We start from the raw sequence: 21,794 nt of genomic DNA on the forward strand, positions 1-21,794 counted from the left end.
TATGTCATGTAGAAATGTCTGATGGGAGAAGGATAGTGGAGAAAGAAAGGATCTTCAAGATGTTGTGAGAGCAAGAGAATTTAGATTGATATTTTACATTCCTGAGTATATACTCTGTATAAAGCCAAGCCCAAGAAAAAAATTAGTATAATTATAATAGTGAAAGACTGTCATGTTCCTTTTCTTTCATTTGCTAGTGAAGCTATGCTGATATGTCTAATATTTGCCAAAAGGTATTAATATTTTAGGAAATTGTTTAGTAACAATTATATTTTTGTTTTATTTTCCATCTGGGATTCTATACTTATAGGAAAATACTGGATTGACCCAAATATTGGATGTCCTTCTGATGCCATTGAAGTTTTCTGCAACTTCACTGCGGGTGGTCAGACATGTTTAACGCCGCTGTCTGTGACAAAGGTATGCATTGCTTTCAGAGAGACTGTATCCGTGCTGGAACTCTGAACAAATGAATGTTTATTTACTTGACTCATGAAAGGTATTAGATTTCGGGGGGTTTTAATATGCATCTTTGTGGAAGGCCATGTTAAATATTCTGTTACAGAAGTTACAGGCTTTCTGGAGACAATATATGTTAGTGTAACTCACTTTGTTCATTTACTCACCTTCCACGCTGATAGAATTATTTTGGCTTGCTTTATACTTTTCTATACAGAGCATAAAAATAAGCCTGAAATGCTTCGAAGCTACATTAGTAACTCATCACTCAGGGCAGCTAATTGTAGAGATGCTGAGGTCATTGCAATGGGAAGGAAGAAAATTATGACTACTTTTTAACTTTTAAATGCCATTTGGCAGAGACTGGTTTCCTCTGTATCGTTAGTCCATGCTCCTCTTTACATGTAGTTCTTAAACTCTTAGGAGTAGAAATTTTGTATTTGTGGCGTTTTGCATATACACTGTAGTCACTGAAGAGCATCAGAAACACCATAAAGTTCCCATACTCATTCCTACATTTGGAAGATTCCTGAATATGATCTAGTCTTGGAGAAATTCCTGTTGAGTAATGAGTAAATATATTTTCTGTCTAAAATCAAAGTATGCTTACAAATTTTTGGATTTTTAATGGGATGTAGGTATTGCCAGAACCTGTGGTCAAAGACGACTAAACAGCAGAATGATGTGGCTGCAGTTAAAACACTGCTGCTTGTAATATCTTTGTTTGAATCACAATATAATTTGTTTGTTTCCTTATTTAAAAATAGTGTTTTCTGCCCAGCTGTGTTTCAACAATGTTGTAAGCATTAGCGAATGTTTATATTTCAGCTTTGAAAATGTCCTAGAAAAGCTTCTGTTTATAGTAATCACTATAATAGAACGTAACAACCCTCCTGAGAAATACAAATCATGCTCTTTGGCATTGATCCCAATGTATGAACGTGTATAGAAGTTCCCATGCCTGGACACCACACATGTATGTGCATGTCACTGTGTTGCTGTGGCCATTCAGCATAGTCCGGCTGTAAGTCTAATGATGCATTTTTCTTGGAACTTAGCTGGAGTTCGGCGTTGGAAAAGTGCAGATGAACTTCCTTCATTTACTGAGCTCAGAAGCAACCCATAGCATCACAGTTCATTGTCTGAACACACCGATGTGGGGATTAAATAAAGCAGGTGGCCAGAAAACATCTGTTAGCTTCAAAGGATGGAACGGTCAAATATTTAAAGCAAATACACTACTTGAACCGAAGGTTCTTATGGATGAATGCATGGTAAATACTTTTTAGCACTAGCATTACTCAAACCATAATGAGTTACTGTTTAGACGTTATTAACTTTCAGCAAATAAATAACAATCATTTAGATTCACATCTCTTGAAGCTTACCTCTTACATTGTTCTGCATACGTGTCTACATGCCAGCCTTTTAATATTGAATTCAACATCTACCCAAACACAAAAGCAATTGCTGTAATACAGGATATCTATGCTTGCTGTTTGCGCTGAGTGTCATGCATTTCAAGACTCTAGTAAGACACTGGAGAGAGCTCAGAACTGAAATAGCAGTCCTCCAGGAAACTGTAGGAATGGTTACTCTCAAAATGAAAATCGAGGCTTCAGTAAGAGTTCTGTTGAGGTTATCTAATGCAAAATCTCAGGTTCAAACAGGCTGGAAATTATTTTTTGAACAACTAAATATCTTTAATTTCATTGACCATGAGTCAATTGTTTGGTTATTTATAAAAATAATGATGGTTGGAAATGGACTCCATGGCTAACTAAAATATTAAATCATATTTTTATTTAGGAAGAATTGGAAGAGCTTATTAATTTTCTAATGCTTATTAGATTACTCCACTCATGAAGATGTGAGCCATTTGGTAAATCTCTTGGTAGAACTATGAACTATAGCAGCCAAGCACCTTACACTTTCAGTATTTTATAGCTCTACTTTCATCTACAATAACAAAAGGTGTGAGACTGGCTCCATAGCGATACAGCTGGTGTCAAGTGAGATTTTTAGTCTCAAGCTGGAAAGTGGTTTTAATGAGGCACTTTGAAGCTGTTATGCTTCCAATCTTTATTAGCACGTGCTAATGAGGTGCTGTAGCCTGTGTCATGCAGCTAAGGTATAGCTGTTGAAGCCCCTTCTCCCAACCTCCCAGTCTGGGACTGGTTTAATCCCTGAGAAACATTAAGGCATACAGTGATGGCTATTGAGAAGTGCCATTTTTCTGTGAGATTCTACAAGGTCTGTTGCTCTTTCTGTGAGAAACTATGTATCGTACAGATCTCCTGCAGAATCTCACAGATTTCCCTCTCTGCGAGGATTTCACCTTTCAGTGGTGTCCGCTGTACTTGATTGTTCTTAAGAATGGAGCCATTACAAACATCAAGGGACTCCCAGCCTTAGACAATGTTATAATGTTATTTTATAATTTTTGAGATACCAAATTTTTACTGAGATTTTTAAAGGATGAGAATAATCAATACATAGTTAATGGGAAAAATGCAGCTCTAATTCCCCATGACTGTTCTTCAAGGGCCTACAAAGTCATTCAAGTGCCTGTGGAGTTCATAACCTGAGACCTACTGTTGAGATTTGGCAACAGTAAGAGTTGCAAGAGATCTGAGTCTGTGTGAGCTCAGGAGTGCTCGTGAAGTGACAGATGCTGTGAGCTCTGAGCTGTGTTACGCTCCTGGCTGGGCTTTTTTAGTTACAGTTTGCCAGGAGTGCCAGTGGTATCGCATGGGAGAAATGGCACTTGTTAAATTACGCAGTTTCTTTAGGAACTGCTGGGAGAAGAAATGTTTCTGTACACTTCTCCTTTCACTCTTTAAGCACAATTTCCATTTGTGTTTTGAAGCTCATCTTTGATGTGAATCTAATACTCTCCTTCTGTGTGTTGCAGATTGAAGATGGCAGCTGGCATAAGACACAGTTCTTTTTTCACACTCAGGATACTAATCAGCTTCCAGTTGTTCAAGTTAACGCACTTCCTCATCTCAAACCAGGACAGCAGCACTTCATAGAAAGTGGTGCAGTGTGCTTCCTTTAAGGGTTCTGTCCTGGGGTTTTTTGCATCAACATGGAGTTGCTGCGTAGATTGAATGGAACAGGAATGATCCATTTCAGGCAAAATTACTAGGAAACTGAAAAATTATTTTGAACAGTCTTGGTTAAAGGTTCTTTAAAGGTTGGTTTTGAGGAAGAAAAAGACTTCCAAGGAGAAATGGCATTGGAAAAGAAAGAAAGAAAAGACTACAACAATTTTCGTAAAGTATTTTAAAAAAAAAAAATTGGTTGGTGCTTTCTTGCATAATTTCCTGGAACTGAGTGTCTGAATATGTTTTTTTTTTTTTTTCCAGGACCTCTAGTGTTCTTAGCAATCTCTTTAACAGCACTGCAAAAAAAACATCCCGAGGAAAGCTGGAGACAATACTAAGGAGCAATACTGGCTAATGCTCCTAAATGTGCAATAGCTTATATATGAAAAGTGAATTATGCCACAGTACAATACGTCTTCTTTTCTTAAACATTGTTTTGTTATAGTCCTTTGTGGACACCTACATCTTAACAGATGGCACACTACCTCTTTTGTGTTTCCTGTCCATGCTGCCTTGGTGCTCTTCATAACATTGAGGTGCTTGTGGCCTTAGCAGAGATTATTTGAGTCCCTTTTTATCTTTCAGACTGTATGTGCTGGTTACATCAGGATATGTTTCTGTTGTAAAGGTACTTATTTTAAATCGTTGGTCATATACTTCACTACAATGAAAACATTATTTATGTGGGTTTCTTGTTTAAAATATTTTTGTGTACTGTTGTGGAAATGGTATATGAGACAGCACATTGTATATGATGCATATAGTCAGAACAGGAGCTTTACAGCCATTGTAAAAATTGTTGTAGAAGAGCTACCTGCAGTAGTTGTGAGTTTTAGATTCTGTATTTCAGTTAGCATTTCTCATGCCAAAGGCATCTTAAGATGATATATTGTGTATATATTTTGTAACTTGTGAAAAAAATCTACTACAGCATGTCTTCTGTATGGCTGCTGTTAAATTATAATCACCATTTCATCAGCCTAGAAATTCCATTTTTGCAATGTTATTAGATCATTTTGTGGTTTTTTTTTTAAATTAAGCCTAAAATGTTGAACCATCTTTTTTTTTTTTTTAATTAAAAAAAAAATTACCATTAGGAAAGCACTCTGTATAGCGATATGTCTCTATTATCAATCCAAAGTCTGCTCAGTAGCACATGGCAAGGTGATACCAGACTATCCTGGGGAGCAGGGGAGTGTTCAAACAACTTGACTGTCTCGATCCACAGGAAACCACAGTTACCAAAGTATAATAAAATAAGCTTCCAAGCTATCTGTTTGTCTTTTACTGTTCTGTTTCGTATTGTACAGTTAATTCTTGGTAATGATGTAAATCTTCTAGAAGGGTACTTGTTAGGTGGCAATGCTTCTTTTACCAAGGGACAGTGTTTATTTTTATGAGGTCACGTACATGTACATCCCATTTTACGTTTTTATATCGAAGCATCAGTTCTTGTTCCCTTTGAAAAAATCTGATAAAACTAAAGACAAAGCAAGATTACAAAGTGATGATAAAGGTTAGAGAAAATGTCTCACTTTTTGCATTTTCAACATCAATACACTCTTAACACCATCACTTGACGTTTGCTTTTAGTTTGGCTGTGGAGCTGATGATGTGACAAATGGATTATAGTTTTTTTTGTAAGAATGTCATCTTTTATAAAATGTTGTGCTTCATGTATATTTCTATTAGTCTTATTGCCCTATTTTTAGAAATTCTTTATAGCCTATATTTATGTTTTATATTAGCATGTTTCAGAAATTATTTTAAAAACAAATAGCTTGACGTATGATAAGGCTGCTCAGACGTAAATATGTGCATTTCTGTAATTGAGGCAAAAATGCCCATCCCATGCCGACAGCAGAATGGACTTGCGCAGCAGAACACTGACAGGTAGTAACGCACCGCATCGCTCGAGTTGGAGGTTGCCATAAACATTGGGCTGAAAGGATCCCGTTTGACAGTTACTTGTATACAGTGCATATGTGATTTGGAGTGTCTCTTGTATTCATCTTTACCAGAGCTCCTGCAGCCCTTCGTGGTAGATCTCGTACAATTTTGTTCCACAATGTTAACAAGTGCCTGTAGTCTGCCCTTCTTTTTTTCTTTCTTTTTATGGTTTCTGAGGTGGTCACCTGCTTTCTTACCCTTAATTTTAGAGCAAGCTCTGATCTAGATGACAAGAGTCTTTGTCAGAATCGTTTTATCCCTTTTCCGTTTAGTGTTATTTTTCATGGTTAAAAATCCACAAAAAAGCACCTAGGAAGCGGGGCTTTCAAACAGCCCCGAGCAGGAGGGATAAAGCCCGAAGGCTAGAGGCTGCTCTCGGCGCTGCAGCCGCAGGCGGGTGGCAGTGAGGCCCTTCTCTCCTCCCCGGGGCAAGGCCCGGCTCTGGCTGCGCCGGCCCGCGGCGCGGCAGGGTGCGGACACCGCCCTCCGAGGGCCGCCAGGCGGCGCCGCCGCCCAGGAAAGGTTTGCGGCCGGGCCCGGCCCCGTCGGGCACCGCGTGGGGAGGCGGCGCCGCGCAGCCATGGCGGAGCAGGAAGGCCCTGAGAGCCCGCGGCGGTCGTCGGCCGGCAGGAAGATGTCCCTGCAGAGGTAGGGGCAGGGTGCGGGAGCGCCCTCGGGTCCTCTGCAGAGGTCCGTGGCCGCCGAGTCTGGCGGCCGGCTGGGCTTCGGGAGCGCATCTCTCGGGCTCTGCGAAAACTCGGGGCCGCCGAAGGGAAAGGCTGCGCCGGCCGCTCCTCATGCAGCGCCGCGGGCCTGCCGTGGGGGCTCCGCAGGGCCTGCTGCGGGCCGGGCCTGTTCCCTCGCCGCCCGGGGGGCGCCGGGGCCCAGGGAACGCGGGTGCCCGGCATCGCCGTGTTCTGCCCTGCAGCCCCCGCGCCTTCTCGTTTCTCCTCTGTACGTTTGGAGAGGAGTCGCCTTCTCTGCGATGGGCCTTACCCCTTCGGTACGGGGCAGTTTCGTTTTCGTATGAGTAGGGGGGCGCGGGGTGAGTTTTGTCCGAGGTGGCAGCCTCTGCTTTTGCCTGTTGTTGGGGTCTGCACGCAGGTGGTGGGTGGCAGTTTTCTCTCTAGCATTGCAGCAGAACTGCTAACGTGTATTGGGCACTGTGGAGATATTTAAAAAAAAAAAAAAAAAAGGAATCCTTGTCAGAGTAATTACTGTTTCTGTTTTGCAGTGTATGAAACACTGTTTTTCTGGTTTTATAATACTTCATGCTGCCAGTGTACAGATCCACCTTCTCGTCAGGAGATGGTACTGCTGAGCTGGTCCTCGCACCTCTGCTGCCAGCTAGCAACGAGCGCATGGTGGGGAGAGCAAGAAAAATATTCTGAGGCTTAGGTTTTTCCTCTAGTAGTGGAAAGTGGTGGGTTTGTGCCATTCTTGAAAACTTTTACTGATGTGGGGGGAGGGTGGTTTCCCTTCCCTGTTTTTCTGAGTCAAAATAAATGAAAAGTGATGATCGTTTCAGTTAATAGATCAAGAACTTTTTCCTAAGAATAGGAAAAACATCTGTTCTCATAGCCTAGTTAAAAAGCAGAAGGGTGGGGTTTTTTTAATCAGATAACATTTGTTAGCTATATTTATAAAGCTTACATATAAAGCTGACTATGATTTGCACTGCTAACAGCCAGAAGAAGTTTTGCTGATGATATTGCCATGTTTTTGTGTTTCATTGAAAAAATGGGACGCAGTGTTCAGGTTTTAGTGTGAATCCTCGATGTTTATTTCCCATCTGCCTAAAACTGGGAGCATTATAAGCCAGCATGGCACAATGCAGGTTATAGTTGATGTAAATGCAGAAAAGCACCGATACAACCAGGCCACAAAGCATAAACTTGTAGAGCCTTACTATTCTTCCAACTCTGCATGGAGTTTTTTCTTTCTTTCAAGCATCTGCGCTGTGTTTCAATATAGGTAAGAGCCCTGCATGTGTTTGGAGATGTTCCCTGTAGCTTGCATTATATGTTTTGTCTGCCACCTTATCTAATCCAGGGTATTCGTATTTTCTCTTTCTTCTTTCAAGGTTCAGATAACTTTTCCTAAAAATGCTGATTGATTCCACAGTGCCTGGTTGTTGAGCAGGCATTTTCCTAGGCCAGTCAGGCACAGAAATGCCAGTTTATTGAGAGATACTTTTTACCTATTTCAGGTGTGAAACATGTAGCCAAGAGGAAGCTAAGTACAGATGTCCACGATGCATGAAATATTCGTGCAGGTATCTATCTGAATTAAAATGTTTTGGTTTTTTTTTCCCCGCTTATGTGCTGAATGTGACATGTTAATGTTTTTCTTTTTGTCATTTCAGTCTGTTGTGTGTAAAGAAGCATAAGCTTGCACTGAGCTGTAATGGAGTCAGGGATAAAACAGCATTTATCTCTGTAAATGATTTTACTGACTTGAACCTTTTGAGTGGTAAGAGTATTCCCTGTGCTTCTTAAAATTTGTTGGTTTTACTAGGTTAGCACTACATTTTCCCTTGTTCTCTTTTTTTTACCTTCAGATTATCGTTTCCTGGAAGATGTAGGAAGGACAGCTGATGCTGCTGCTCGACATCCTACTATGCATAGTCCAACAACAAAAAAACTTGTAAGTTTTAAATTAGCAGCTTGGTCTGGTGGAGATAGGGTCGACTACCTTTGAATTCTCGCTGAGGCAGTCCCAATGCAGATTTCAGAGCTGATACCTCTCTTACAAACGTATGAATGACCCTGAATTTTAGAGCCAGAAATCAAAAGAAAGCTTTAGGTTTATGTAATAGTAGTATTGATAGCTACGTCCAATTGCTTAAAAGAACAGATTGCTAAGAGTGTACATTGTTAAGATTGATGCATGACCACTCTTGCTGTTTGATGATAGATGTATGTTAAGAAAACCTGAATGTCTCCTTCCACCTCCACAACTTTTTTAAATTTTTAAGTACACCATTCCCAGGTAAACAGTGGATTTATTAATTGCCTAAAAATTATTACGTGCTTCCCCACATACCAAATAAAGGCAACTAGACTTCTGCAAAGAATAAATCTAAGCAACAATGAAGTAAAAGCCAGCCTTCAAAGGATGAGAGGGAATTTTTGTTGAAACTCCTCTAATTCCAGTAAAACATTAATGAGATCACAGAAATGTATGGCATTTCCTGAAAGTCCTATGATGATCAACTGCGAAGACCAAGAAGGAAAGAGAAAAAAGAAACCAGAAAAACAAAATCTACTCCAAAATACTTTTACTCATTGATATGTCACAGAAGGGTATCAGGGCCATGTTGTTTTCCTCTCTTGTGAAGGTATCTTTAAACATAGCACTAAACTCAGTTGGGGAGAACTCATGTTGATGACAAAGTAAATGTAGAAGACTCCAGCTTTCTCTCAGGCTGAAGTCATACTCTGTGTGTGTGCATACTTATCACCATCATGTCTTGAAAATGTGCTGAAGCAGTGAGATGCTACATAGGTAGCAGTTTTTAGGGTGTGGTACTAGGCACGTTTATGGGATGACATCCTCAGTGCTACCTTCAAATCGGAATTTGTCAGAGTGGCTGAGATGGCGCTCCTGCGTCCCTTTTGCTAGCGGGGTTGCAGCCCAAAAACCAGCTCCCTGGGTAGCTTTGCACCCACAGTGGCTAGCTGTGCTTTCACAGTATGTTAAAGAACTTTTACCATGAAGAGGTCATTGGCTTGTTGGTTTTTAACTGTGGACAAATTTTACCTGAAAATATTTCAGATAGTTTCTAGGCTTCCTGTATTAACCTTTTCATTCATGAAGTGTTTTTAAAAAGTCAAAGAAAGTGCTTCGTTAAATGTGGCCTTTTCTACAATTTTCCTACAATTCCTGTCGGCATTACTCTTTTATTGCTTAACTTTCAGGTTTTGAATATATTCTTGAGATTTTGAAAAAAAAAATGTTTTTATTTGTTGCTAGTTATACTGCTTGAGAAACAAAGCTCGAAAGTGTAATATTGACTTGAGAACGCTGCCCGTTGGATTTACAAAAAGAAGAGAAAATACAACCACCTTCAATTGCATGTGAGTCTTCACTTGGTTACAGTCACCAATATTTTGTTTTCACTGAATGCGTAATGATGAGAATCTAAATTCATACTGATATGTTTTCTTTTAAAATGTTAGATGCATGATTTTTTTTTTTTACCAAAACTATCTAGATTTCGTGCTGCAGGTTTTCAATTTTTAGGCTTTTCGAGCTCACTTTAACAGCTTATGCAATTCATGCTTTATTTTGAAAAATACCAACATTGAGTAACAGGAGGAAGATTCAGCGCTGTTGTGTTTTCCATCTTCTAATTAATATTGAGTTTTGTTGCTGGAACAAGAAAACACTTCTTTTAAGGCTTATGATTCTATGATTGATATAGAATGATTGCAAAAATCCATCTCTCTGTAAAGGTTGACTTTCAGTCTGAAGAGGAGCTTCCCGTACAGTTCTCACTGTTGCATGCCATGTTAGGGGTTGCTATGCTGGAAGATGTGGATGCTTGATATGGCACGCCTTAGAGAGACAAGTGCAGACAGATAGGAATTTAGGAAAAAGGCTAAGACAACTTTAAATATTCTTCCCTTTATGCACTCTCTGGGTTTTCCCTGATATCTAGAGTCTGTATTTTAAAGTATTTTCACAGTAAAAATAAAAAAGTATTTCATTATGGCAGGAAACAAGTCTAGAGTTTGGCTTGATGATCTACTGGGAGCAAATATAAATGCCTTCTGAGCTTCTCACAGGAATCGGCTGTGCCATCTACCCCTATGGCTCCTGCTTGTTTTCTTCATGGTGTTAGGTCTGGTGGGGAGTTCAGCTTTCAGGATGCATTTTTCCCGGGATGCTGGGATTGCAGAAGCGATGATGTGAGGCGTGCATGCGGCTGGGCCCTGACCACCCGCCAGGTGTCTCTCTCTGGCAGAGGAATACCCAGCCTGAAAAGCTGCCCAGCCTGTCGCCTGGGTCTCGTCTCTTCTGGGCAAAAGCGTAGCTGGCTCGTTTTGCAGGTATCTTAATTTAGCAGAACATAAGGCATAAAAAGTTTTAAAGTTACATATTAGTTCTGCTAGAGACAACCCAGGGTGGACCAATGGAAAGACAGGAAATTTGAGGCATTTTCTCCTCTTTCTACCCCAAATTATACATGACTGAGGCTCTCCCCTCGGAACAGACCAGGTAGTAGCCCCGAAGCTTGCAGATGTTAGTCATGTGAGCAGAGGCTGTCTGCCTCTGCACCGACTTTCTCTTCCTTGGCACCATGCTCTACCTTTTACACATATCTTGTGCTAGTCTCGTGCTGTTGAAGTATCTCAGGCTTAGAGCTGAGTTTAACTTTCCCAGGGAATTTCCTTAGTGTCATGGATAAAGCAACATAGACACTCTTAAGGAGCCCAGGGTAAGGAGCAGTCTTTAAGAGCCAGAGCAAGTGCAAAAAGCCCAGGGATGCTAGGATCAGTAGCTAAGAGGACAGCAGAACAGGAAAGGCACAGGTACAGGGAGGTTTGACACTATTGGGAAGATCCCAGGTGTGGTACAATGCTGTGCTGACAGAAATTTGCCTTCAGGTACTGTGTCTTTCAGTTCTTTTTCTCTAGAAAGCCTTTTTGGGTACATACAGAAGTGTAGCTTGCTGCGTTGGGAACAAATTAGGCTTTGAGCAGATTACACTTTCACACATACCATGTGCTTTATGTTATTTGACAGAAGCAGATACAAAAACTAAGAGGGTGGGGTAAGGAAGGTGACTTATTGGCAAATAGGCATGGAAATATTTCACAGGCTGTCTGGGAGACTGCCTTACTGGGTTTTGTCAGTCATGAAGTCCTAGGGTATATTTTTGTTGTTTCGGAACACTAGCTTTTCTGGGACTTTCACGTCCCATCAGAAAGAACATAACATTCTCTGTTCTTAAGAGGATAGGAAGTAACTACCTCTTTCCTGTAAATGCTGTTCAAGGGTGTATAGTATCATGCAGCAATGAGCTGTTTGAATTCAGTGATGCAGATTAAAAATTAATCTTTGTTTTGGGGTTTTTTTGTTTGGTTTGGTATTAATTGGTATATTTTGCTTACTCTCCTTACGCGGGTTCCTGAGCAATCACACTTCAGGTTCGATCAAACCAGTATCAGCCATTTAACACCTATCCCTTGTGACTTCATGACACCTGTAACACTTTGTTGAATATTAGCTTCAAATGGGGTAAAGGTGTGCCAATAGTTGCGTTATATGAGCTTAACACCTGACAGTGGTCAGGGTCTGGTGTACTCTTCTGTAGGTCCGAACCTCTTCTCATGCTGTTTGTCAGTTGAGATTTGTAGAGGGGTTGCTCCAGAGGGCGGAGTTTGGAAGCTGCTCAACATATGTGTGGGGAAAGCTGAGAATAGTCTTCTCTGATGTCCTCTCTGCTCTCCCCATGCAAGCCAAGGTGTTAAGCTGTACAAGGCAGGAGAGTAATCCAAAACTAGGAAGTACAAGATGTATTCTTGTGTCATTCCCTGCCCCTGCCAGCTCTGGAGGACAGATCAGTGGTTGTTTGAATGTGTTAACCAGACTCTTCGTTTCCTGGTTTCCATTAGTTTGTTTGCTAAATTTGGTGTTGTGAAAGCATGCGTGCCAGTGCTGGGCAACGCATGGGTTAGACTTAACTTGTAATACCGAATATCGAGATAATGGAGGGTGGTTAGAAAGTAGAGTCCGAGTCCAGTTTGTGAGCTCATGGGACATCTGACTTTGAGATGGTTTAGGACGCCTTATTTGCAAATTATTTTTAATGTACTGCTTCACCCTACCTTTCCTGTGGTGCCCTTATTTTGCAATAGAAGTGATAGTTCCCCTTCTGGATGCACACTGTGTAGAGTTGGGGTGGCCTGCTGGGATAGGGAGCCTTTGGGAAAGAGGTGGAGAATGGGACCAGGGCTGGGGCAGCAACTGGGCAGCTCCAGCCAGCAGGGCAAGCTGGAAGAGGGGAGGGAGCTTGTAACTCCATGGCTCCTGGTTCCCTGGTGGGAGATGATGACAGTGGTAAGACACTGAAATGGGGCAGTGCAGCTCTCTCAGCTCTGCACTCTGTGCTGCCTTGCTCCGACCCTCCCTGCTGTATATGCTGTCATCTCCACCCAGCTTCCTCGCCGCTCCGTGCACAGCACCTCCCAGACAAAATCCTTCTTACCCCTCCTCCCCACCAAGATGGGCCAGAGGGCTGCAAGTCTCCTCCCTGGTGGAAGACATGCCTGCCGCTTGGGAGCATTTGATCAGATTATATACATGGGAAGAGGAGGCATCTTTTACATTATCTCTCTTCTTTGCAGAGAAATATAGTGTGGAGATTTGGGATTAGCATAAGTTAAGAGATCATTAGTGTTACAGAATGTGCTTTGAGGTACACCTGAAAATCCTAAAATGTCAACTCTAACCTTAGCTAGGTAGGGATAATTAAAATTAATTGTTTGAAGTGTTGCTGATCTTGAGAATTTACCAAGGAGTTATCTGGGTTTTGGGCTAGTATTATACTGTTGGAGCTCTTAAACTTGAATTTAGTTGTTACTTAGTACATAGTTTTGCTTGCTTTCTGGGACCTGCCAAAGAATGCTACTCGGAGTGATCAGAGCAGGATGTTCATGCATTTCAGTAAATCAGTAGCTTTTCAGAACATCCCCGTGTGAAGACGAGTACTGAGTTCTGTACCTGAGATTTTTTTTTTCTTTTTTTAGCAACTGAAATGTTTCATTCTCATAGTGAATCTGATGGAAATTTTATTTGCAGAAGTTAAAGAAGACAGTAGTTTTATTCTTTAAAGATTATTACAGTTTGGGTTACTCAGCCTTGACAGCGTCTCTGATTTACACAGAACTCTCAGTTCAAGCCCAGCATGTTTGATTATTGCAACACATTTGGTTAGTACCATCTCCTGCTGTTGGGAGGCCCCTTGATAGAAGACCATATGTGTTATAAAGGAGGCGTGCTTCAGTTTCTTCATAGATTGTCATGCTGTTTACTGTAGCTAGGAAACATAGGAACTTTCAGTAGAAATGTTTCAGTTTTACAGTTTATACATCTAATCCAGGAATTAGGTTGAATTAGTTTCAAGAAAATGTTGTGTGCTGTTGTTAGAAGTGCAACAAAGTCAATTTGGCGCTAGGAACACAGAGTTTGGGGGGAGCAGGGAGGATGAAATCATCACATCTCTGTGTGTTGTTGTCTTTTAAATTTTTATGTCTTTAATCCACAAGAGAATCTAGTCACTTACTTGGGCTGACTCTTCATTGCTTAAGAAAGTCGAGAAAGGCAGCATTATCCAAAGGCGTAGATACTGAACATCCAGTATTTCCATTAAACTTCAGTGCTTTAGGTGACAATACTGGGTATTGTCAAATTGAAGGATAACTGGTCCTTTATTAAACTTCTTTATGTCCTTTTCATCTCTTTTATCAATTCAAAATAACATAGACAGGAAATACTACAGTATTTGCGCTTTGATGTAAAATGTCTTGTATACTACTTTTAAAACATTTAAAAAAATATTAGTTGCTAAATAGAAACAAAGTTATCAGTGAATCACTATCTTTGACAGGCTGGCAGTGAAGTAATTCTGCAGAGCCAGAACCGCAATTGATGTCTTAAAATGTGATTAATTTGGAATTTTTTTTATATATATATAATATCTATATAAAAAGATATTTTATTTTACATATATACATACACACATGCATTTTAAAAGGTTTTATGTACATAAAACCTTCTACTGCAATCTAGGCAAAATTAATTGTTCAGAGGAAACCTAGGTAAGAAAATTAAGCTTTATTAGATATTTCTTAAATGTTTTAAGAATTACGTAAACATTGGACACTTCTAAAAGTCTGCCAGGGTACTTAACTGGTATGTCCAAGTCCCAGAATCCTTTGTAGATCTGTCCTTTAATTCCCAGCAGCTGTACTGCCTACACACACGGTACTTGGAGCATCTTCCTAGGTACTGCATTAACTATAAAAGATGGTGAGAATTTTTGCAGTCGTCCCGAGCTAGCTGGAGGTAAGAGCCATTTTGTATTTACTGCTGCTGTCTTTGTAACATCAGAAATAAAAATCTTCCAGTTGTTTCTGTGAAAAATTAAAAAATCATTTACATGTAGTTCTGTGAAATCTAGAGTTGATTATAGAAAATAATTTTTGGAAGTTTTAGCAGAAATGAGAGCGAGATAGTTTACTTTAGAAGAACAGTAATTGCAAAACAGCCTGTGCAGTTCTGAACATCATTTGCAGCTACATCTCACACAGGGGAAGAGGTGCTTGGCTTCTTTTTTTCCCTCTGATCAGTTTCCATGCTTCTGAAGTAGCCAAAATAGGATGTGAAGCCAAGCAATGCAGGGATGGGCTATGATGCTGCTTTTGCTGACATCAAGGATGTGCTTGTGCCTCATCCAGATCTCTGCTGTTTGGTAGTTTTATAGTCAGTGCCTTGGCATTCAAAGAAACCGTGGAGTGGCGTTCCAGGGTGGCCGAGCGGCGTGGAACGCTTCACGCAGTGAGCTGTTACTCAACTGCAGATGACTTACTCAATTAAGCATTTTCATTTAGAAAATGAACATAGTACATATCAGTTGTATTTGAAGGAAATACTACTCCAGTGAGCCATAATGGAAAATGAAGTCAGTCAGATCTGGAGCCAGGATATCTAATTTTAATCAGAACTTGTTGTGAAGCAGCTTTGATAACATCTACAGTTGACATCAGCTTCTCTAACTGGGCAGAGATCAGTGATGGTGAGGGATGCTTCAGTTCAGTAACAGGCATCCAGCAGGTTGTTTTTCAAGACTTCGTTGTACAGCAAAGAGTATGAGGCTATTCCAGTTCTAAACTTCTTTTTTCCTTGCCTCCTCCTACCCTGTTCTTACTCTCTCTTACCTCTTTCTGCTTGCCATTTACTTTCAGGCAAGAGTATTTTGAAGAGAGATGAAGTAATTAACTGCAGTTTTGGTATTAGCATGCTGAAAAAAATAATCAACATTTCTGTTTTTCCAAAGGGAAACTTTTTGATCAGGAATGATCTTTTTAACTTCAGTGTTCAGAATCCCTGATTCATAGCTCTTTCTGCGCACTATTCCATAGACTAGATTGTGCCTGGAAGGGGGAGGGAGGGTGAAAGTCTGAAAAGAGCACTCTTAAGCTGATTATACAGCTGCAGTGATGAGGTGAGTCTGCCTCAGTGAGCCCACAGGGAACTGGTCTTGCATGTGAAATCAGAATGCGCTGTGGTGACCGTTTCTGCAGACACATAAAGAGTATTCCTAACAGCAGGTAGCAGCTAGCTAGAAGCTGAAATGCACTTTGAAAGCTGCAGTGCTCCCAGATCCTGCTGAATTTCTAGCTAGCTAGAAGTACTTCAGGAACATTTCCTCTTCAAATGCCTGTGTTAGAGACAACCCTCTAGGCCACATACGTGTTTCTGTGACCTGTGTCACAGTCTGTCTGTTTCCACTTTGGAGAGGACTATCTGCAGTACTCCCATTGCTTTGGCTGTCTTGATTTAAAAATTTGACAGAAAGAAAGTCCATATCACAATTAGGGTTGGTCACTTAGAGTAGATGAACATGACCTGTTTGAAAAAATTGTGGAAGATGATGAGTTAAATGAAAAAAGAAGGCTAGAAAGCCTCGCTTTAGTTGCTAACATGTAACAAAAACTTCATCTCAACATCCTTATAAGTATTTTAATAAATGTGCCCATCGTTGGTGTTTCCTGCGGCTAATGATGGTGACCCTATTTCTATGTCTAAAGATTATCATCTTTTACTGAAGTCTTCCTGGGAAAGTGCTTTGAATTAATACCATGCCATGTTAAATGCCAGATATTAACATATGTCTGAGAGAGGAATTACAAGCTTGTTAATTGCAACTCAGTTAAACTAGTGCCATAACCGTCTTGGTATTCCATTTTACTCTATGTGTACGGTAGCGTTGATGCTTCCTTCAGCTGTCAAGATGAAAAATTGCAAAACCTTGTTTCACTCATTTCGCGAAAAACTTCAGAAATTCCACCTGCTGATTTTGAGTTCTTTCAAAACCTTTTTCAGTTTGACAGTTTAAGACAGCGTCATACCAATACACAAAATAGCCTAAAATTCATGAGACAAGATGCTATGTCAGCTTCTGGCTATAATATATGCTATGTAATTAATAATGTTTTCTGTGTTACCCTCCAGCTTTGGTCATACAATCTTCTTACGTCTTTCAGACCTGATGTGCTCTAACTTCACCTTCTCATTTAAGGAAGACCTTCTCATTCTCAGCTTTAACAAATGTGAGCAGATAGAGGGGAGGAATCACAAGGTGTGCTGTACAACTCTGCTGAGTCACACGTTGCTTTGGGGACCTTGGCCTTCATTAGTTCTTTTTATTCTAATTATTAGCTCCTCAGAGCTGGGGTTCTTGCTTGCTTTTTTTGGTAAACCCTAACACTTCTGATTTGACTTATACTACAGGAAGTATAGTTCAGCTGTAAAGCTCATTTTCTCCTAGGAATAACTAGGTAAGGGAATGATTATCTATTTGATAAGAGCATTTTTTGTAAAGTGCTTGCATTTAAAAATTGGTATCATAGTTAATTGAACTTAGCAGCTAAGTTTACTGTTTTGCTACTGGTTGCACGTATACTTGTCTCTGCAGCCAGCTAGAACCTGCTGGATAATGTTTCATCTGCCTGATAAAGAAATTAAACAACATGTTGGAACAACACTGTGTTTACTCTTAGCTGTAGTACCAGAATCTTTGCATAACTGATGGTGATTATCTTGGATATAATGATTCATAGGTCTCAATAAGTGGTTTCAATAAAAAGAGCAGGGGGTGTACCATCAGATGTTCCTATGCCAAACACAGATGTCTGGCCTCTGATTTCTAAATGGTAGTAGTTCCCTCCTTCCTCTTCCAAAACTTTGCTGTTTGTCATGAGTGTAAAATTCTGAATCAGAGCACAGGGCCATGCACCTACCTTTTACACTGGGCTTTTTCTTGGGGGATTCTTTTGGAAAAAGATTGTTACACTCACAATACCGAATGGGAGACTTTGGAGCCATGAGAGGAAAAATGCTTTGTCTTAAGTCGATATTGACTTCAGTAGCATTTCCTCACGTGAGTAAAAAGGCAAAAAGAGGATTCCTAATCTAGTGAAGTATCCTCTAGGTAATACTGCCCTTCTTAAGATGATACTGCACTGGAACTATGCTTCAGTAGCTTTTCTTCTGAGGTACTAATTATTCTAGTTGGAAAGGGAAGATGAGTCTTAAAACTAACAAACTGGAGAAAGGAACATGATGTCAATTTTGGTCTCTACCAAAAGCTTCCTGATCTTTCTGTAAAACATTTATTCTTTCTAATTTCTGTTATCCATGTTATGCCAAAATGCAGCTTCCCTCCCTGCCCATGGCACATTTTCTTTTTAGGCAGTCACTGCTGTGAAAAGTCGAGTCCCTTATTTTATGTAGAACCTGGGACCTCTGGCTCTTACTGTTGCTCAGGTTTGGCAATCTGTCCAGGGTGATATCTGAAATAGCAGTTTCCTATTCTGAATTTAGGGGGCAGCTATACATATAGAAAGTCAGCTGGAAGATACTCCCTTTTAAAATGTGAAAAGCTGTTGATCGGTTAATTGGTCATATCTTACCTGTATTTGTAAGGAACAGATTTTTCATCCCTTGAGGACTCGAAATTCAGCAGGATCTGGGAGCGTTGCAGCTTTCAAAGTGCATTTCAGCTTCTCTGCATGCCCCTTCTACTCTTTGAAAATGCCATTCAAAATCTCGACTGCATATTTTCTTCTGCACCCATACCGTAGACTACTGAGCTTTATCATAGGAAAAACAAGTAGTAATTATCAGCTAACATTAAGAACATGCATTTCTTTTTCTTTTCAGGGAGAAAAAGTTCTACTGGCATTTGAAGCTCATATTTCCTCACTGTCATGCTGAATACACTTTAAAAGGGTATGGAGCTTGAAAAACAGATTTTTTTAAAGTTTAAATTAGTCTGCTGAAATTGAACTGCAAATTATTTTGATCAATTCTTATCTATTTCTGTTATACCAGGTAAACTCAAATATTATTTTTAGTCTTAATTAAAAGGTCATTTAAATTGAAAAAAAAATACTTAAAATTGTGTAGTCCTTTCCTTTTTGAAAGCTAGCAGGCTTTTCAACTCAGGCAAATGTTTGATTGGTAGTCCTTTTCTTTATGTAAACAGAGCAGCTCGTTTATTTGTGAGAGCAATATCCCATACACCTAACATATTCTGTTCTCGTGGAGCAGACGTTCAGCAAGATTTGCCATCCCTCCTTGCCTGCACACTGCAGCTGATCTTCGTATAGGATGAAAACGTTGCATTGCTTGCTTTGTGGGGAAGTCCACAAGCACATTTTGCAAAGGCCAAAAACTAAGCTTTTGTTGACAAATCTTTCTCCTTTTTTCCTAGCCTGAAGGGGGATGAGAAGTATGCCCTTGTCTACTTCTAGGGCTGTAGGAACAGCATGTTTCTGCTGCAGGGTTAGAAACTAGAGATATGCATCTGTTTACTCCTTGTAGATGCCAGTGAAGTCCCAGTGTTGAAATTGAGATAAAGCTGTCAGTTATCTATGCTGTATTGATACATATTTATAATCCTCCCATAAACTACTCAGTTGTGCCACTGTAGCGTGCAAATATACAGCTTTCTCCAAATGACTTGAATAATAGATTTTTGTGTACATGATGAACCATGTCTTACGTATTTGATTTTTATCTTTGGTGAAAGGGTGCCTGACGATAAAACACTCGCTGATATCCTTAAGCCGTACATTGATCCAGTGGAGTCAGATCCTGTAGTTTGTCAAAGGTGTGTATTGAATAACTTTTCTGCCTAGTTCAACTAATGCACTAATAAAAGACGGGAACGGTTCTGAATAAATGGCTTAAACTGGCTGCGCTTTCAGCATGCAGAGCTGAGTTCCCAGTCAGCAGTACATCTTTTAATTCCTCTGATGAAAACCATCCTAGCATTCACCAACCAACTAACCTTGGAGTATAGCCACCAAATTTAAACCAGGAAAAGATTAAGAAATTGACTCGTGGCATAAAGATCAAATAAAGCAACTGTAATTCTAAAAATGTAACCATAATTAACCTCAGTGGGGATGACAGTGAACCTCTTCTTTAGAGTAATTAGAAAAATATACTAGTAATTATAGCCCTCATTTATAGGAAGTACTTAGTATGTGGCAAATTGTTTCTTCATCTCTGCATATTCTCTTTTTTCAGATTAAAAATCTATACAGTGTCTCCTCAGTCAGATGTACAAATTTTAATGAAAATAGAAAACAGGAAACAAAACTCTATCAGGTAAGGTGGTTCTTCAGTTTGTGTGCTTATTAATTAAAAATAGAAAAAAACATGTTTCTTAGTCTTTAATATTACAAATTGAGATTACATAATCTCATGGATTAAACTTCAGTGAGTAATTACCACCCATCTTAAAAATGATTCAGTTAAAATGTTATTTCTTGGTCTAATATGTCAACACTGAAATTTCTGTGCAATTACTGAGTAGTAAATTCAGCTGACATGTACTCGGACAATTTAAGGGCACTCACAGCAACGTTGGTGGAATAGTGAGTGTGCCTTTACCTGAGCTGCTTCAGCAGCAGTCCATGCAAATGTAACAATGTCTGCAACAAAGATAGGTTTGTGTTAAAATGCTAAATTACTGTATTGACCAGCAGAAATGTAGACATCCATTTCCTTCCGCAAGGACCTCTGTGAATATGTTAACATCCCCAAGAGAGTTGAAGTGATAGTTGAGGAGAGCTGTCTTTTTTTAATCACTGCAGCAAAAATTACGTGCTTATCAGCATCCGGTCACTGCATTTGAAATAACAGATTTTTCTCAAAGTTACTGTCTCATCACTCTTCATGTTACCATATTTCTGGGTGTAGACTTCTAAGTCTCCAGAATTCAGACTTGTGCAAAATTATTTTCTTTGTTTCCAGAACAGACAATAATCTTGAACTTCAAAATTAAACTTTAAGGAATTTTTTTTTGTTGGTATAAATACCATCTTGAACACTCCACCCTGTTGTCATTGTTACTGAAAAGGATATGTATCAACTTAATCTCATAGTTTATTGTGGTTGACCAGTGATTCCTAGTTAGGGTTCTTAAAGTACATTCTTTTCTTCAAATGTAACAAATGTAAATAATATGTTTCCCTAAAGCATGGTATATTATTTCTAAGGAGGAAAAAAAGGTATATTAAAATAATTTTAGTTGTAACTGAGCTTCCTGTTTACGCTGTATTTTTTTCCCAGTTCTATTCAAAAATGTGTAACGTACTTCCAAATTCAAGCCCAAACTCTTCATGGTTTTGATTGATTTCCCCCCCCACATTGCAATTGTTATTTGAAATATGGTTGAAACATTTGCCCTCAGAGTTGTCAGCTAGAAATCTGTTGGTTTTAAGTGAAATTGAAGATTACAGAACTGTGGTTCATATATGCAGGGAGAAGACATGAAACGCCAAAGCTGAATTAGGTCTTGGGAGTCTGGGGAAGTCCCTGCTGACTGGAAGCTAGCCAATGTTATTCCAGCTTACAAGAAAAATAATGCAATCATCAGGCACAATCAACATGGGTTCACAGAGGGAAAGTCCTGTTTAACTAATTTGATATCCTTCTGGGACAAGGTCACCTGCCTAGCAGAGGAAGGGAAGATAGTGGATGTAGTTTTCCTGGATTTAGTAAGGCTTTTGATACTGTCCCTCACAGCATCCTTCTGGACAAGTTGTCCAACTGTGGGATGAGCAGCTTCACGGTGTGCTGGGTGAAGACCTGGCTGAAGGGCAGAGCTCAAAGGGTTGTAGTGAATGGGGCTGTATCTGGCTGGCGACCAATCACCGGTGGTGTTCCTCAGGGATCAATTCTAGGGCTAGTTTTGTTCAATGTATTTATCAACGATCTGGATGCAGGAGTTAAATGCACCATTAGCAAGTTTGCTGATGGTACCAAACTGGGAGGTGCTGTTGACTCTTGAGGGACAAGAGGCCTTGCAGAGGGATCTAGATAGCTTGGAGCATTGGGTTATGATTTATGGAATGAAATTTAACAAGTCCAAGTGCTGGATTCTGCACCTAGGACAGAGTAACACCACGCACAAGTATAACTTGGGAGAGGAGTGGCTGCAGAGCAGCCCTGCAGAAAGGGATCTGGGGG

The 21,794-nt window shown here is 40.0% G+C and overlaps 2 protein-coding genes across 2 annotated transcripts in view; both read left to right on the plus strand.

The window, feature by feature from the left end:
• COL24A1 (collagen type XXIV alpha 1 chain) overlaps positions 1 to 3,799 on the plus strand; it is a 148,215-nt gene extending 144,416 nt beyond the window's left edge. The window contains exons 58-60 of the mRNA XM_054833635.1: positions 311 to 420; positions 1,518 to 1,733; positions 3,374 to 3,799. Coding sequence (XP_054689610.1) covers positions 311 to 420; positions 1,518 to 1,733; positions 3,374 to 3,520 — 473 coding nt within the window. The 3' untranslated portion in view covers positions 3,521 to 3,799. The remainder of the gene's footprint in view (positions 1 to 310; positions 421 to 1,517; positions 1,734 to 3,373) is intronic.
• Positions 3,800 to 6,025: 2,226 nt separating this feature from the next.
• Positions 6,026 to 21,794, plus strand: part of ZNHIT6 (zinc finger HIT-type containing 6) — a 42,802-nt gene continuing 27,033 nt past the window's right edge. The window contains exons 1-8 of the mRNA XM_054832919.1: positions 6,026 to 6,167; positions 7,729 to 7,794; positions 7,885 to 7,991; positions 8,080 to 8,165; positions 9,495 to 9,598; positions 18,474 to 18,542; positions 19,345 to 19,425; positions 19,848 to 19,928. Of these exons, the coding sequence (XP_054688894.1) occupies positions 6,100 to 6,167; positions 7,729 to 7,794; positions 7,885 to 7,991; positions 8,080 to 8,165; positions 9,495 to 9,598; positions 18,474 to 18,542; positions 19,345 to 19,425; positions 19,848 to 19,928 (662 nt within the window). The 5' untranslated portion in view covers positions 6,026 to 6,099. The remainder of the gene's footprint in view (positions 6,168 to 7,728; positions 7,795 to 7,884; positions 7,992 to 8,079; positions 8,166 to 9,494; positions 9,599 to 18,473; positions 18,543 to 19,344; positions 19,426 to 19,847; positions 19,929 to 21,794) is intronic.

Source organism: Grus americana, chromosome 8, assembly GCF_028858705.1.
Source record: "Grus americana isolate bGruAme1 chromosome 8, bGruAme1.mat, whole genome shotgun sequence".
NCBI classification, from domain to species: domain Eukaryota; kingdom Metazoa; phylum Chordata; class Aves; order Gruiformes; family Gruidae; genus Grus; species Grus americana.